The following is a 17,700-nucleotide window of genomic DNA, read 5'->3' as shown; positions in this document are numbered from 1 at the left end:
GAGGTACTACCCATGATGGCTTGCACACAGGGTGTAAAATCTCCACCCCATTTTTGGTAAAGCAAACAATTAATTACGAGCTGTAGACTGAGGTAGCACTGCTTTTTCACACCAGGACTAATTAATTCAATTCTAATTTGATATAAATAAATTTGGCTGTGACCTCTTTTTCCAATTCTATATAGTTGTCTGTGTCTTATTTATTAGTTAAGTTAAGCTTAAGAGTGGTGTTAAAATAATAAAACTATGGGTGACTTAATACTTATTGTCGCCCTAATGACATTCTAACTGTCAACATTCAAAACCTGTCAAAATTTCTGATGTCGACCTTCTGAATATCAACAAGTCGATCGGATACCTTATGTACATGCTGTTTGTACACCTTAACCATTGTTAGCTAATTAAATTCCCCACATGTCTTAATATTTAAACTGCAGCCATCAAGATTGTAGAGTGCATTGCTGGGAAAGGAGCCTTTTTGAAAAAAAATATTTATTTTAACAGACGCTGCTTGCAATAATTTATTTCATAGAGTAAATGATCCAAATATGTAGAGATGTTTCTGAATAATTTAGACTATTTAATATTTACAAATCTAAACATTGGTTCCCAACCACGGACTTCCCTCTCATCCCTCTCTGAACCTCTGCTCTCCTGACCTTCGTTGTCAGTTATAACTGTGTTCCATTATTTGCACCTTTCTTAATTCCCCTGTTTGCTGAACTTGCCAAATATAGGAGATGAAGGGTGAGTTATACCCCTTTCACACTTACTGCAACAACCCATGTTACTGTGCAGTGTGAAAGGGTAAATTTGAAAGTAGACTGAGCATTTCTACCCTGGTAATGAGCAAGCTTGAACACAGGTTCAACCCAACTCATGATGCAGTGTGAACGAGTAACCCAGGTCGATGCGACTCGTGTCCCGTTCACAGCATAGGAAGAGTCGGCGTTTGGAGGTGATCTCATCCCTAATCTCCAACTCAACATGCGTTGGGCTGCCAGTCTGAAAGGCATCTCAGCTGATTCGCACCCAGGATGAACACGTGAACAAAATCCAATATGCAACATGGCATTACGATATGAAAGGGGTATTACAGAGATGATGAGAGAGGGTGAGACACAAACCAGAAAAGTGTTTACAAATGGGTATAGTTGTGTGAGAGGTAGTATTATTAAATCTTTGCTTGCAGAAGGCTACTTTGGATGTGTGACTGTGCCACATGTATTTACAATCACCGACAAGTCATCTGTCTACATGCCCTTGTTTTCGTGATATGTTACTTTTGTCCAGGTTACTTGCACTTGACACTCCCTACAGCAGGGGGACTTGGGTTGGTGTTGGAGAGGGCATGTAGTTTTGGCCAAAGTACTGTACAATAAGGATATGTTATGGCTGTGTTGATGTAAATTGTCACTAAAAAGTTACAAATCTAACTGCTTGGAAGTTCTAGACTTGTGGGTACTCAAACCCTGGTGCAAGTTGTGGGTTGATTATAGTGATGATGCCATTTCTGATTGCTTGAATGTGTCTAAATCACCCAAAAATGCAAATAATGTTAAAATGTTGCAATTGTGATTCATATATTTGCTTAACTTTTATAGATATCTAATCAGTGATTAAACAATCTCACATTTAGACTTACAGCTTGTAATAAGTAAAATGGGGTGCATGTAAAAAAAATAATAATCACAGAACACCAGGGACCATGCTATAATAAATACAGGTTTTTATTCTTTTGTATTATTCTTTTGTAAAAGATGTCTAATATTTTATAACGGAGTATTCCGTTTCCTCAGTCTTCCTTGGCTGCCTCAGGACTTGACTTGGTGGATGTATTTCAACTGAAGTATATAAAATATCATCTGACTCCTCATTCTGGTTCCCCTATAAAATGAAGAACAAATGGTGGGCTATGAATCTCTTTGAAATACATCAATTATATTATTTATTTTTGTGACAGATTAAATCTATACCTTTAATCCAACTTGATACCTGTGATGATGGGAGTAGGTGAATGAATATCCCTTGGTTTGCTTGAGGTATTAGGCCAATATTGTGTTTTGCAAATAATCCATTCAGACATTAGTGATTCAAAAGAAAACTAACCTACAATAGCACAGTACAATTTATACACTAGATCACTTGTGTCTTTTTTTTAGATGTAGGAGGGTTACAATCACACAAACACGCACACATGCTCAAATAAATAAATATATATATATGACAAAAATAGACACCATATACTGTAAATTTAGCTTAATATTAAATGTCATGCCACACATTTATTATTGCATGTTAGATGTGTGTCTTCATCCTAATGTAACTTAAAAGCATACTATAATGGTGACACATACAGTTGGTGACTGAATCGGAGTACATCATTTTAATGGATGGGGTCTCCAATGAGTTCAATGGCTATTTAAAAGCATAAGGTCATAGGCCAATAAGTTTTACACAGGTCAAAAAAATCAGAAGGGATAATTGATAGTCCATAAAAACTTGCAGTAAGAGTTTATTGTTTCTTATAAAACACAATTATTCCTAATGAACACTGTAATGATGACATCATCACTGCCAAATAATAATCAGTGACATCAGGTCTCATCATTTATACAGATATTATTGGCAAGAGTGTATCTGTATAAATAAGCACCAGAGGAGGGCGCTGTTGTGTATTGCCACATGTTATCAGTAAGATTATGCTTTTAAACCAGCAGATATTTAATTGACTATATGGAGAGAAAACGTCATTTGATGAACACTAATAATAATAATAATAATAATAATAATAATAATATTTATAATATCACAATAAAGCAGTTTCTCTTGAAATAAGGAGTTTACAGGTGTGTAAAACCTAGAAGTGTTTCAAAACAGCACCGATAATGACCAAAGTGATGCTTACCGTGGTCAGGTTGGTATTTGTGTCTTGTTCTTTTGTATTATAACAGTTTTCCCTATAACATATAAATGTTACACATTTAAAGGACAATACTTTCAGATCTATTCAATTTTAACAATTATCATTGTAGCACCCACCTTATTTGATTACAACTATTGAGCAGTAAAATTCTGGGCACCTAGCAGAGGCTGCATTTCTATACATCACTGAATGGGAGCTATCTGCAATGACCTGTACAACATCTTACTGGTCTAACACCAGCTCTATGGCAGGTACCGCAGCAATATGTTCAAATTCAGGGATCCAGCACAAATAATATTGCTATGTCAGCTATTAGGCATAATGCAATTGTTTATGCAAAACTAAACCATATATTATAGCAAGTAAAAAGTGCTGAACAATGCTTGTGTGCACCTACAGAATGCTGAGCCTCATCTGGTGCCAAATATAGAAAGTTCAGTTAAATCTTGTATTGTCCAATATGCTGAGCCATATCTATCATTAGGCCTATTATACAAAGCCGTATATGGGCCATGTATAATATGCTAAATTGTATTTGCTTTCCCGTTAAAAATGTCTATGATCAATATGATATCCAGTCCTGTATATGGTGCTCACTCTGATGTGAAGGCCCATATCTAGTGTTCAGTGTACTATGGAGCCCAAATCAATGGCGATTTTAATATACAGATTCATAGGTTGTCCTCAGTTGAGTATACACACTCCTATTTGTTGTCTATCATTATATGCACACCTTTATGAGACAATCAGCCTAATATGTAGGTCCATGTCTCTGGTGCCCATTCTAATTTACAGACCCACATCTGGTGGCCAGATGATATACAGGCCCATATCTGCTGCTCTGCTTAAATGTAGATCCAAATTTAGAATCATTTAAAATAAGAAGCATATACTGACGTCCGCTACCTCCCTTGTTTAAGCTCATTGAGAAATTAGCCAATTAGCTTTTTTTCATTCATACACCAAATTCTGTCAGCCAATCATAGTGCACATGAGCTTGACCATCAATTGCCAGTGATGGAACTTGTTGTTTTGAGAGGGTGAGAGAGATTGGTGGAAGAGTAATTATTACTGTCACCATGAAGGATTAATGATGGAAGAGCAGGATTAAAATTTCTAAAATGCTGAATTGCTATTTTATATTCTTCTCCCTTTCTTGAGGACCTGTGACCCACTTTGGAAAGCTGAGAGGACAACCAGCATCTAAAAGACAATACAACATTGCTTTGCCGACCACTGGTGGAAAACTCTGCAATATTGTCCAAGGTCAAAAAATTTGGAGAAGGCGAGTTTGATACTGCTCAATATTACGTATATATATCATCATCCATACACAGTGTGTATATTGACCTGTATTGGTATCTCATAATTGAAGCTACCCATTAAACACAAGAAAGATATTTCCCAAAGTTTGACGAGAGATATAATTATCTTTGTTCACTATAAAGAATCTCAGTAGATGACAACCCTCCAATTTCAGTGTTCCAAAATTGAAAAGATCCAAATGTTCAGCCCCTCAGACCAAGCAGTAGTATCATTCATGGCATAAGCAGGGTCTGGTTTTAGGGTCAGGAGATGACCCCACACACATGCAGAAAGATAAGACTTGTAATTATCTCCCAACTCCAATTAAAAGCAGAATAGATTACGGTCCCCCTATTTTAATTGGATTATTTTTGGGGGTATTGCAGATATGTTTGGGCAGTACGTGTTGCAGTACAAGTACATATTCCTGCTTAATGACCCCTTTAAGCAATATTGATAGAGGGACAAGCGCTCTACAGCCAGAGTGAATAAGATGTAGGGTGCAAAGAAGAAGAAAAATGAGAAACAAAGGGCAGCCTGGTGGCGTGAGTGGTCCTCTAGCTCACGTAATGCTATTGCGGGTAATATATAGGTGCATATGTGGGAACCCTATAGGTAGACACAGATGTACATACCACCGGCACACCCACCCTCATATATATGTATAGGAGTGGGAAAAGGGAAGAAAGAAGCTGCAAACTAGCTGATTGTGTTATGAATATATAGAAATACCCAGAGTATGTTAAATTCAAATTGCAATAATGGGAATGGATCAATGTTTGTAGAAGTATTGACACTCTTTATTTATATTGGAATGGAGTCACAGGGCACCGGACTCTTTGTGCAAATAAGCACATAGAAAATATCAGATGAGCTAATGATGGACCTGTATTGGTCAATGGAGATCTGTGAAAACTTGGGGTAAAGTCACTTAATAGGGGATGAGAATGGAGTGGTGAAGTCTAGTTGTTAAAGTCTGGTACTACGTGAGGTTAGTGGGTAGTGTCTGGTGGGGCGGCATCCCGTGTCCCCCAGGTTCACTGAACTCACCCTCACGTCCTTTATGTCCACCTCCTGGTGGACTCCGGATGCCTGAAGGTGACCTTAGATCCCAATGTCTTGTGTACAGGTCCATCAGTAGCTTATCTGATATTTTCTATGTGCTTATTTGCACAAAGAGGACATGATTCAGAGCAGCTCGCTCTGAATCAGGGCCGGTCTTTTTTTATTTTAGAACGGCCTCCTGGCCGCTCGCATAGCTGTTGGTGACCACCCACAGCTATAGCGAATGGCCATGATGATGGTCGCAATGGTCAAGACCATCACGACCATCAGGCTTGCGATGAGACCCTTGTGGTAGGGTCTCGTTGCCGCAAGCCACAGAGAGATTTCGGCTCTAACAGAGCCACTTGTGATGTTGGTGGGGCCGGCCCCAAACGGCAGGCGTTTTCATGGGAACGCCTACGTTTGGGCAGCCACCCCCCCAGCCTGCCCACCAAAGGGGGCATGCTGTCACTCAACATTGACAGCACGCCCCCTTTGGTGCGAGACCCGGAGCGACGGATTGCCTGTCGCTATCCGGGTCTCGCGCATGTGCACGATGAAGCCGGCTCCATCGTGCGCATACGCTCTGGGCCACCATCGACTCAGTTGCGAGCGCTCATCGCTTGTGACCGGGTCAGAATCAGGCCCAGAGTCCGGTGCCCTGTGACTCCATTCCAATATAAATAAAGAGTGTCAATACTTTTACAAACATTGATCCATTCCCATTATTGCAATTTGAGTTTAACATACTGGGTATTTCTATATATTCATAACACAATCAGCTAGTTTGCAGCTTCTTTCTTCCCTTTTCCCACTCCTATACATATATATGAGGGTGGGTGGGCCGGTGGTATGTACATCTGTGTCTACCTATAGGGTTCCCACATATACACCTATATATTACCCTTTAAGCAATAGTTATGTTTTCATTGCTATATAGGGAAAGCCACAGGTGATTCTTTATTTGGGATATTTAAAATAAAAGCTGGGCAAAGTTTTATTAAAATATTTTGTGATAACAATCCATTAATGGAATCTAATTCCCATATGCTATTTAGTATCTTTCCTCACCACCCACAAAAATGTAAAAGATGGGGGGATAGAGAGAGTGTGAGCGAATGAGAGAGGAGCAATGCCGCACATCCACTAGCAGACCAAAAAACGACTGCACAATTACGACATTGTAATCGTGCAGACGTTTCACAGTCTGTGCTGTGCCTACACTGTATGATCAGTCATTCAGCGTAGGCACCCTCCATCATTTTGGACATGCCCAATCTGTCATTCGCGACAGACTGATCGCCATGTTCACCCGATGATTGATGTCGGAAACGACCAGCAGGAGTGCGCATCGCTGGTCGTTTCCGACATAGAAGTGCACGATTTGTGCACAATTACTGAGCAATTGCACGATTACGACGTCATAATTGTGCAATCGCTCAGTAATATCGACATGTGGATGTGCGCCTTAAAGGTTACGATGAGCTCATCTTAATCTAGTAAAGAGATGGAGACGTCAAGCACAGTCTTCCGTGAATAAGCAATGCAGAAAGAGAAGACAACATTGTATTTTGTGAGAACTTACTGTGATCTGGTGGAACGTTCTTCTGGTTTGTCCTTCTGTACAGACACGTTCGCGTACATTTGCTCCTCCATTAGTATCTCCTCCTGGACCAGCGAATTGTGCAATCATTAAAAATAATAACAGTAAATAACATTGTTCAGTCTGTTTCACCAATTAAAAAATATTACTATGTTGCAAACACATTGTGCTATTTACAATACAGTCCTGCATTATTCATCCTTTACAGTATACAAGCATTAGTCGATTCTGTTAGTTTTGAGCAGAGGTTCCAAACTGCTAATATAAAAAATATCAATTTAGAACATGTATGACTCATTCTTCCACACCAACAGCGGTAGTGAGCCCTTGTTCTAATATTCTGGTACGTATGGCCCAAAAGGAGTGCAACGTTATTTAATAAACCATTGATTGTATCATTATCAGGTACTGTATATTTGTAAATACAATTGGCAGTTTGCAACAATCAACATGTGCACACCAATCACATTAATAGGAATCAGTGTAAGGTGGCAGAGATTCTGCTGCTGAGAACTGAGAGGAAAATTGCTGGATCTAATCAATTTGGATCAGAGGTGGTTCAGCCCTTGTATACAGCTGCCAAAATATAATTATAACACACATTGCTTGTGCCAATATTTAAATCAGATTAACAATATGCTGGATACATGGAATAGTAAAAAATGTTTTACTGCAAGATTTGTAGAATAAAATTATACTACTGTGAACCTATCTATGATTTAAAGATTGAAAAGAATAATGCAGGTAAAATAATTACCTTAATATTTTCCTCAGTTCTGGTCTCTTTTGATACAGATGACTTATCTTTCTTTCTGGAAGAGCGAAAAATATATATATTTTTTATTAGAATTTTAATTAAGTTATTCAGGCCCAGCCCCAAATCCACCCCTGCTGGCTGTTGATGAAGGAAGGCGAGAGGCAGCTGGAGCGACACAGGGAGGTAAGTTTCTGGGGGAAGGGAGGCATAATGTGTATAAGAGGTACTACTGTGTGGCATAAAATGAAGGGGCTCTGTGTGACATAAGAAGAATAGACTCTGTGTGGGGGCAAATGTACGTGTTTTTTTTACCTCTGGGGGAGTCTGACTTATATATGGTCACTTTTAAAAGGAGTAATTTTGGTTTTAATACGAACTTCCATAGCCATAAAGTGGAAGTGAAAATTGGCAGTCTGCCAAAAACCTGTGTGAAAGTTACAAAAGTAATCACTTGCTCAGACTGTGGTAGGGTTAAGAGATGACCCCACACACAGGCAGAAAGATGAGACTTGCAATCATCTCCCAACCCCAATTATACACAGAATATGGTCCCCCCTATTTCAATCGGATTATTTTTGGATATTGCAGATATTTTTGAGCAGCACGTATTGCAGTACATCTTTCTGCTAAATGAACACTTCAAGCAATTACTATATTTACATTGCTATATAGAGAAGCCACATATAGGGAAAGTCACAGATGAGTCTTTATTTGGGATTTTTAAAATAAAAGCTGAGCAGAGTTTTATTAATATTTCTTGTAGCAACAATCCATAAATGAAACCTGATTCCCATTATGCGATTTACTATATTTCCTTATCATCAATAATAAAAGGAGGTCAAAAGGATACTTTTGTAGTTTTCACACAGGTATTTGGCAGACTGCCAATTTCCACTGGAGTCAGTCCCAGAACCTGTGTAAGTTAAGAGTGTCCCCATTTTTGGGGATAGTGTGATAGTGCATGGCCTTGACGAAGTTCAAACATAGACAAAAACTTAATCGTGGTCAAATTACACCAAAAATAAAGAAGAGAAAAAGGAGTTGTCTTGTTTGAGGCGCACAATACATTGGTGTATAAATATTAAAGATGAACTTTTATTATTTGCAAATAAAAATAAAATAGAAACAGCTAAATATTAAAACTTCATATGTATATACGAACATAAATTGTGAATACAATAATATTAAATTAAATATGGTTAAAACAATTCTCGTTCTGTGTTTCTTTCCCCTATTCCAGTGAATCAGTATAAATTGTTTATTTGTACAACAGTTTAGTTCCTATACTTTCCTAATAATAGGGTTCATTGAAGTAACATCATAGGGAAGTCATGTGAATAAATATAAGCCCTATGGTGAATAAGGAACTTACCTACACAAATCAAATATTGTCAACCTTTATTGGCTGAGATATGTATAACTGCTGATTCTGTGGTCATGTAAATATAATAAATGTATTATCTTTGCATTATAATGACACCTTTCTATCATCCAGTTAAGGAGTATAAATATCACATGACCTTGTTATCAATCTGTATATATAGTACCTTATTCTATCTAATATTGTATCCACCTACAGATGTTGCTTAGGAATTAAGATACTATGTTTCTCATGTTGGTAACAAAATACTCGCAGTATGTTGCTATTAATGGCATGTCAAATAGCAGTATGACTTCCTGGTGCTAGCACTGGCTGGCTTATAATTACTTAATACTTAATTCTGTCTCAGTAAAATATAATATATTGATAATAAGTATAATATTATTGTGAAGACATGTATACGTGCCACTGGTATAATTCATCAGTGCACAACAATTGATCCCCTCTAAAATATATGCGGTGACAAAAACTAGCTATTTTTTATGCTGGGTCCGTCACCTGCTTCTGATAGTTATAAAAAGAATATAATATACGGCTTGCGGGTGTATCCTGTTATTGTTACCTAGCATGCCTTTGCATACTATGCATGCTGTCAATATTACAATACACTTCAATTAATTCCCTTTAAAGTTGGTGAGGTAATAATACCCTGCTGTTGGTCCATCACCAATGTATACTGTGCATGCCATCAATCTTATGTCTAAACTAATTCGTGTAAAGTGTATATTAGTCAAATAAATCTACAAAATCATATTAATACAAATCATATAGTGTTTATATATACTCAGTAGGTGAGCTATAATTAATTAAATAACTATATCAATAAATGGATAACCATCCATCATATACCCCTAATCTAAACTAATATCCTTGTCAATAAATACATATTGTGATATCTCAATATCCATTCACAAACTATTGAAAAGAATCAACCAGATTTGTTGGAACCTTCAATAATAATTGGAAGGAAATCAATCAAATCCTCCAAAAACATTGGCAGATTCTACACACAGACAATGACCTGGCCAAAATATTACCAATTAAGGTACAAACAAGTTGGAGGTCACAAAATTATCGGGAAACTAGCAATTCATTCATGCCAACACTATATACAATATCCTTTTCTTCAAGTATAATGATTCATTAGGGAATGACAGTTATGCTGTTAAACGGATTACTTCCACATGTTATGACTGACTGATTAGTCAAAAACATGACGGGAGATATACGAATGGCTCAGGTAATGAATCTGCCCTCCATACCACATGATCTGTAGTGAACGACATGATAGGTGGAGGAATGGAATAAAGAGGCACAGATTGAGGCAATCAGGTTAAGCCTTGAAAAAGCATTAACCTAGCGAAGCACGCGTCAGCGTTCCTCTCGCTGTGTTTTCTATCCCCCATGTGTTATGCAATTCAATATGTGTTTATTTGTTAGTGTGTCATGTTTGTGCTAGTGTACATATGGCAATAGCGGACTATACCCGCAAGCTATATATGCATAGTGGCTGTTTTCATTGTAACTGGTGACAGACCCAGCATCAGTGTTTGTTGGGCATTATCTCCTCTATGTGCATAAGATTGATGGCATGCACGGTATACATTGGTGATGGACCAACAGCGGGGTATTATTACCTCACCAACTTTAAAGGGGATTCATTGAAGTGTATTGTAATATTGACAGCATGCATATTATGCAAAGGCATGCTAGGTAACAATAACAGGATACACCCGCAAGCCGTATATTATATTCTTTTTATAACTATCAGAAGCAGGTGACAGACCCAGCATAAAAAAAAGTTGGTTTTTGTCTCCGCATATATTTTAGAGGGGATCAATTGTTGTGCACTGACGAATTATACCAGTGGCACGTATACATGTCTTCACAATAATATTATACTTATTATCAATATATTATATTTTTCTGAGACAAGTAATTATAAGCCAGCCAGCGCTAGCACCAGGAAGTCATACTACTATTTGACATGCACTAATAGCAACATACTGTACTGCAAGTATTTTGTTACCAACATGAGAAACATAGTATCTTAATTCCTAAGCTACATCTGTAGGTGGATACAATATTACATAGAATAAGGTACTATATATACAGATTGATAACAAGGTCATGTGATATTTATACTCCTTAACTGGATGATAGAAAGGTGTCATTATAATGCAAAGATAATACATTTATTATATTTACATGACCACAGAATCAGCAGTTATACATATCTCAGCCAATAAAGGTTGACAATATTTGATTTGTGTAGGTAAGTTCCTTATTCACCATAGGGCTTATATTTATTCACATGACTTCCCTATGATGTTACTTCAATGAACCCTATTATTAGGAAAGTATAGGAACTAAACTGTTGTATAAATAAACAATTTATACTGTTTCACTGGAATAGGAGAAAGAAACACAGAACGAGAATAGTTTTAGCCATATTTAGTTTAATATTATTGTCTTCACAATTTATGTTCGTATATACATATGAAGTTTTAATATTTCGCTGTTTCTATTTTATTTTTATATGCAAATAATAAAAGTTAATTTTTAATATTTATACACCAATGTATTGTGCACCCCAAACAAGACAACTCCTTTTTCTCTTCTCTTTTTTTTGAATATCGTTGCTAGTTGTCCGGAGGGCTGCACCCCCGCAGTATAGTACTTATGTGTGACATGAGAGAAATATATACATGAGTTGAAATCAGGGGTTCTTCTGGTCCTCTTACCAGATTTATAAATAATATAAGTACTGGTGCAGTGGATATTTTGGTTTTGTCAAACTACACCACCCTGCCACATTTGGTGAAGTTCGGTCCAAAACTCTTCTCATGCATAAAGGAAAAACAGATAGACAGACAGACACATTCTGGCTTATTATATTTTCATCGATCCATTTCACTGACAATGTGTCTATGAAGGCCACATCGGGATCCTGTGTTCTGGCTCCATAAATTGGAAGATTATTGTTATGTCTTGAGGCCATGAGATGCACTTCCGGTAGACCCCATTTGTCCACTAGAAGCTGAAAGACTTCTGGATGTAGAGACCATTCTCCTGCATGCACGTCGTGATGGTTGAAGAAATCCATTTCCCAATTGAAAATTCCCAGGAGGAACACTGTGGAGATGGCTGGGAGATTGTGTTCGGCCCATGTGAGAATGCGGGACACTTCTGTCATTGCTGACTGATTTCGAGTGACCCCTTGGTGACTGAGGTAGGCCACAGCCGTGGCATTGTCAGAATGTATTGTACTGGCCCATTTTACAGAATATTCTGAGCTAGAGTGAGAGCTTTGTAGATGGCTTGAAGTTCCAGGATGTTTATTGGTAACACTGCCTCAACTGGCAACCATTGGCCCTGGAAGGAGTGTTGGCCAGTTACTGCGCCCCATCCTTGGAGGCTTGCATCCATTGTGAGAAAAGCCCACTCCGGGATCCAAATGGGATGATCCTTGTTCAAATGGGAAGTCTGAAGCCACCAGTCTAGGGACAGGTAAACCTCTGGGGCTAAGCCCATCATCTGAGATTTGAGCAGATGGGGTAGCCCGTTCCACCTGGAAAGTATCAGGTGTTGTAGTGAAACTGGGTGAACTTCGCCATTTCAAAGGTGGACACCATTTATCCCAAGGCCTGCTTTGCAGAGTGAATTGACACTTGGCAATTGTGGAGCAGTATGTGTAGTTTGTGCTGGATTGCTGAAATCTTGTTCGCCATTAGATTGAATCTCTGAACTCAGGAGTCAAGGAGGGCTCCCAAGTGTAGCATCCTTTGAGAGGGAGTTAGTGAAAATTTTTCCCAGTTGATCAGCCAACCATGCATTTGAAGAAAGGCAATTGTTATCTGCAGATGGCGGTGAAGAGTCTCTGGGGAGCTGGCCAACAACAAAAGATCATCCAAGTATGGGAGCAGTCTGATCCCTTGACGACGAAGAGAAGCCGCCATAACTGCCATGATCTTGGTAAAGAGGCTGAAATTGGTAATTTTGCTGTATCATAGCAAATCAGAGATATTGTTGATGAGAAGGCGCTATAGGTACATTTAGGTAAGTGCTCTGAATGTCTAGAAATACCATAATATCCCCAGTCTTCATAGTTAGAATAATGGAATGGAGGGTTTCCATACAAAACCTGGGCACCCTGATAAACTTGTTCAGAGATTTGATGTTGAGGATAGGCCGATGAGACCCATTGGGCCTCTGAACTAAGAAAATGGTAAAATACTAGCCCTTGCCCTGTTATAAGGAGGGGACCTGATTTCAGAAAATACTGAATGGCTTTTTGGAGCAGCAGGGCCCTGGTTGGGTCCATTGGAGGTCCTGTGCAAAACAACTGCTGAGAAGGTCACCTCAGGAATGAGACGGCGTGTCTGTGGAAGACCTCTACCCTTACCCAGCCATCCGATGTGGTTTGATGCCAAACCTGGGCAAAATGAAGAAGTCAGCCTATCACCCTGGGAGCCCCTAGGGAGAGGCCAGCTCCATTAGGCTGTAGGCTTGTCCTCAGACTTGGCAGGTGGACGTCTAGTAGCTCAAGCCTGTTTGTCCCTAGGCTTGGAGGCTGTGGTTGATGTCTGCTGTTGTGGAAAGGACTGACCCAAGGCTTTTCCTTGAGGGCAAAAGGACCGAAAGGATGATGTCCGCGGATTTGTATTATATGCAGAGGGCAGGAATGCCATCTTGGAAGCTGCTAAGATAGTTACAATTTTATCCAGTTCTGGACCAAATAGGATGTCAGTAGAATAAGGCAGAGACTCCAGAGACTGTTTTGAGTCTGAATCTGCTTTCCAGGTACACAGGTGTTTCCTCTAAGCATGTGGGGGAAATGTCTCTTATAGGGCATCTGCCCAACTCTCAATGGCTGTTGCCACCCAGGCCATAGCCCTAGCAGGACGAGTAATAAATCCTGTAAGAGAATATATGGATCTATGACAAGCTTCTATACGTCTATCTAAACTATAGTCTCCTTCAAGGAGGTTGCCGTATGGATGGGTAATAGGATGTGCAGGCTCGGTTTTACTCGGATGTACTCGGTTCATATCGCCACTTTACCGCAAATTCGGATTTATTATATTGGCTATCCAAAACACATGATAGGCGATAGCCAATAAAATGCCGTTTAAAGATCCGAGTAAATCCGAGTAAAACCGAACCCGCTCACCCCTAATAAGGCATTTTTTACCAGTCGTGTTACATGAGCATCCACTGCTGGGGGAACTTCCCATTTAATACCATCAGTAGCTGGAAGAGGGTTAATGAAACTAATGCATTTTGGAATTTACCTGGCATATTCCATGCTTCACTCATGTGATCAGATAGCTGGCCAGAGTGAGGAAACTCTGGTAAAATTACTTTTTGTCTTTTAAAAAGTGCATGTTTTTTTCTTAGGAGCGGGTTCATCTTCTTCTACAGTATTTGTGAAATAGTTTGTACAGCTCTCACAAGAGCAGTTTATTTTAGAGGGTGGCTCCTCTTCTCCTGAGATGCAGTCAGAGTGAGAGAGGTCTGCATCTCCTGCCTCCCCAGATGATATATCAGAATCAGATAACTGTGTACAGACTGGGAAGATAACACAGCACGTTTAGTAGGCTTAGTAGGTAGCGGCTTTTCTTTTTGCAGCATTTGCTGAAAAACCGTAGAGGTATTAGCCAAACTCTGTACTGAGGTAGACAGTATATCTACCCATGGGGGAGTACCTGCAGTGACCATCCCACAAGGAGAGCTACCACTGGGACTTTTATGTGGTCTGCAAGTTTTGCCAGCATCTGTGAAAAGGTAGCCCAGAGTTGGTCCTGAGGAAGAAACACCCGGGTTGAGGGTCCTGGGGCTGTGAATTAGTACAAAGACCATCCTGAATGAGGTCCTCTTGGACTAAGCCCGCTGAGCAGGACTTACAAGATACCAGAGTAGGAGCAGCACAAGCAGGCTGCTTGTTATTCTTTCCTCTGCCAGACATAGCCACAAGAATAATAATATACAGTGCAATGAACACCCTGCAGTATGTGTAATATGGCACAGTTTAGTGTGCAACCGCGCTTTATAGTATGAGATAACCCTCATAGTAATATAGGAGATGTGAGGTACAATGAACCCCCTATACCTTAGTATGTTCAGGGTATAGTTGAATAAAGGGAAAGGTATAAGCTGACAGTATGGAAAGTAGATATTAGCGCTAGCACAAGTCACATGCAAACACAGAAAAACATTACATGTCTGCAATCAACTACACCGCAGTGGCTGGTAGGATATAGTGCTGTATGACCTGTCCTGTGGGAGAGGTATACAGGAAGACTGGACCCAGCATTCCTGGAGACTTGTTGGCATTAAATGGCTGCCGCGCATCTCTGAGGGTGCAGAGGGAAGAACAGCCCAGGTAACACCAAGACTGCAGTGGAACAGCGTCCTGGGCTGGTGGAGGGGCTGCAGGAAGAGCGCCTCCCCCCTTGCCAACATTAACCACCAGGTCCCCTGGCCTCTACATATGCCCTGTGCCAGTGAATTATAGGCCCTGGTGGTCTAGTGGAGTCATGGGCGCACCAGTGACCACAACAGCACCTCTATTCTGTCTCCTAAGGCCGGAAGTAAGACTGTGTAAAATGCAGGTCCCTGCGAATGTGGTTCTGCCTTACATGTCCCCTGAATTCTGGGCTGGGGTCCGGGGAGCCTGCTAGCTAGCCCCTATCGGAGCCCCGGCGGGAGTACCTAGCACAGGCTTGGTGTCATGGCGCTGCGGTGGGGTTATGGGGTGACAGCACAGATGTCCGGAGGACAGTCTGGTGCTGCACACCTGTTATAGTAAAAGTAGAAAATAAAATAAATCCTAAAATAAAATCTTGGGCTGCTTATTGCACCCCTCTGTTATAATGGTGATCCAGCTCCTGCCTGACACCAACAAAACTGATGTTCCCTCAGGCTGTAGGCCGGGTATAGGGGGAAGGACCAGAGCATCCTGGGACAGAAAAGCTTTGCTGTTGGTGTCCAGTCCTCCAGATCCCACCTACGCCCCAATGTCTCCCTGTGGAGCCCTAGGGACCCTGAAGAAGAAACTATTAATAACATTGTCTCTTGTATATAATGTACCTGTTAAATATGCACACGATGATAATTAGCAACGATATAACCCCAAGTCCAACTGCACCTCCTATTATCACAAATAGATATACTTTTCTGTTTCCAGCTGCAATACAAACATAAAGAAGTTCTTTTTAATAAATGCATTTATCATGATAATATATAGAAAGTAAATATAAAATATTTATACTTTTTTATAATTTAGATGAAGATGTTGAGCAAATTCCTGTAAATCCCGATATCTTTAGCTACAATAACATCATATATTAAAAGGTCAATAACTAGAGTGTTATGGCAGACTCACTAAGCATTAGAAATGCAGAGCGTTGATTCTTGGACACCACAATCTTAAGTAGTTACTTTATAAGTTCACTGAAAATGTACAAGGGAGCCACCTACAGTCAGTAACTGGAATTGCAAAATCTATAAAGCTTTTTAACTGAGAGCCTGTGGCAAATGCAGGTATAATGAAGTGGAATGGACGTGGTTAAAGTCTGGACCAGTTAAGTGCTAACTATCGGCCTTATTCAGAGCTGTGTGTAAACCTGATGGTTTAATGATCGGCTCATGCGCAGGATCTCTACTGCGCATGTCCCAATCACTGACTGCAATGGTGGTCGCAGTCCCCCTTAAGCAACAGCATGATTGACATGTCTGCATCTTCTGGCACATATTTCCTGACTCAGCTACCCTGCATATGTTACTCAGATGGGTGATGACTGCAGATGATTCAACGCTGCGTCCTCGGACGCAGCAGCAGATCACAGAACCCAGTAGAAGGTGTCTCTTTACACAAGATGCAGCATTAGCATATTTACACACAGCCGCAGCTGCAGTGCGTGTGGCATCCGTCTGTGGATCAGGCCTTATGCCCATTGCAGTGGCAAACGCAGGATTTCTAAAAGGGGGTTTCCAAATGCTTGATTTTAGAGTGAGTTTGGCCAGACCATGAAGAGGCCTGATTCAGACCCGCTAGTCCTCTATATGCAGTCATAATTCCAGCATATAGAGGACCAGCACTCACAGTAAACCATTAGATGTGTCAGTATGGCCATCCTGCCTGAGCTAAGTGTTTTTATTTTAGATGTGGGCACAATCCCAGACTATTGGAGCAAGTCCAGGAGCCATGAGGAGCAGCAGAAGAACCTAGCATTGCCCTGGACATATATGTACATATTGGGCTCTATTGCAGTACATCCCTAACAGTGCATGTTTTCCATATCTCCTAGTTGGTGCAAAGGTTGTTTGTCACTGGCTGATACATGTTAAAAGATCCACATGTGGTGCTAATTATTTCATTTGTGATACTGAGAAGAACCTGCAGCACTAGTAAAATTCTATTATATTACTATTTCTATTGTGGTCATGGTGTGGGCTGGGGAGGGGGGTTTCCAGGCAGATGGAAACCCCCCCTGCGTTTGCCTATGCATTGTGGGTTGATCATGCTCCCTCCCTTAGTCACAACCCCGCTGACTGGAAACATATGTGATGTCAGCGGTCACAATGGTGACAGACAGTAAGTTGATTAATTAGACAGGTACTGTATGTTGACATGTTCATCATGTCAACATGTGCAATGTCAACTTGTAATATATTGAAAA

General features: G+C 40.1%; 1 protein-coding gene across 1 annotated transcript in view; it reads right to left on the bottom strand.

Annotated features, from left to right (window-relative positions):
• Positions 1–1,764: 1,764 nt before the first annotated feature.
• Positions 1,765–17,700, bottom strand: part of LOC148509088 (uncharacterized) — a 55,844-nt gene continuing 39,908 nt past the window's right edge. Inside the window, exons 6-10 of the mRNA XM_088443648.1 lie at positions 16,109–16,205; positions 7,636–7,690; positions 6,861–6,943; positions 2,909–2,960; positions 1,765–1,887 (exon numbers count right to left, since the gene is read on the bottom strand). Of these exons, the coding sequence (XP_088299774.1) occupies positions 1,765–1,887; positions 2,909–2,960; positions 6,861–6,943; positions 7,636–7,690; positions 16,109–16,205 (410 nt within the window). The remainder of the gene's footprint in view (positions 1,888–2,908; positions 2,961–6,860; positions 6,944–7,635; positions 7,691–16,108; positions 16,206–17,700) is intronic.

Source organism: Taudactylus pleione, unplaced genomic scaffold (assembly GCF_031769625.1).
Source record: "Taudactylus pleione unplaced genomic scaffold, aTauple2 ptg000332l, whole genome shotgun sequence".
In the NCBI taxonomy this organism is placed as follows: Eukaryota; Metazoa; Chordata; class Amphibia; order Anura; family Myobatrachidae; genus Taudactylus; species Taudactylus pleione.
Note: the sequence above shows the minus strand (reverse complement) of the source record. Positions and strands in the feature narration are given on the sequence as shown.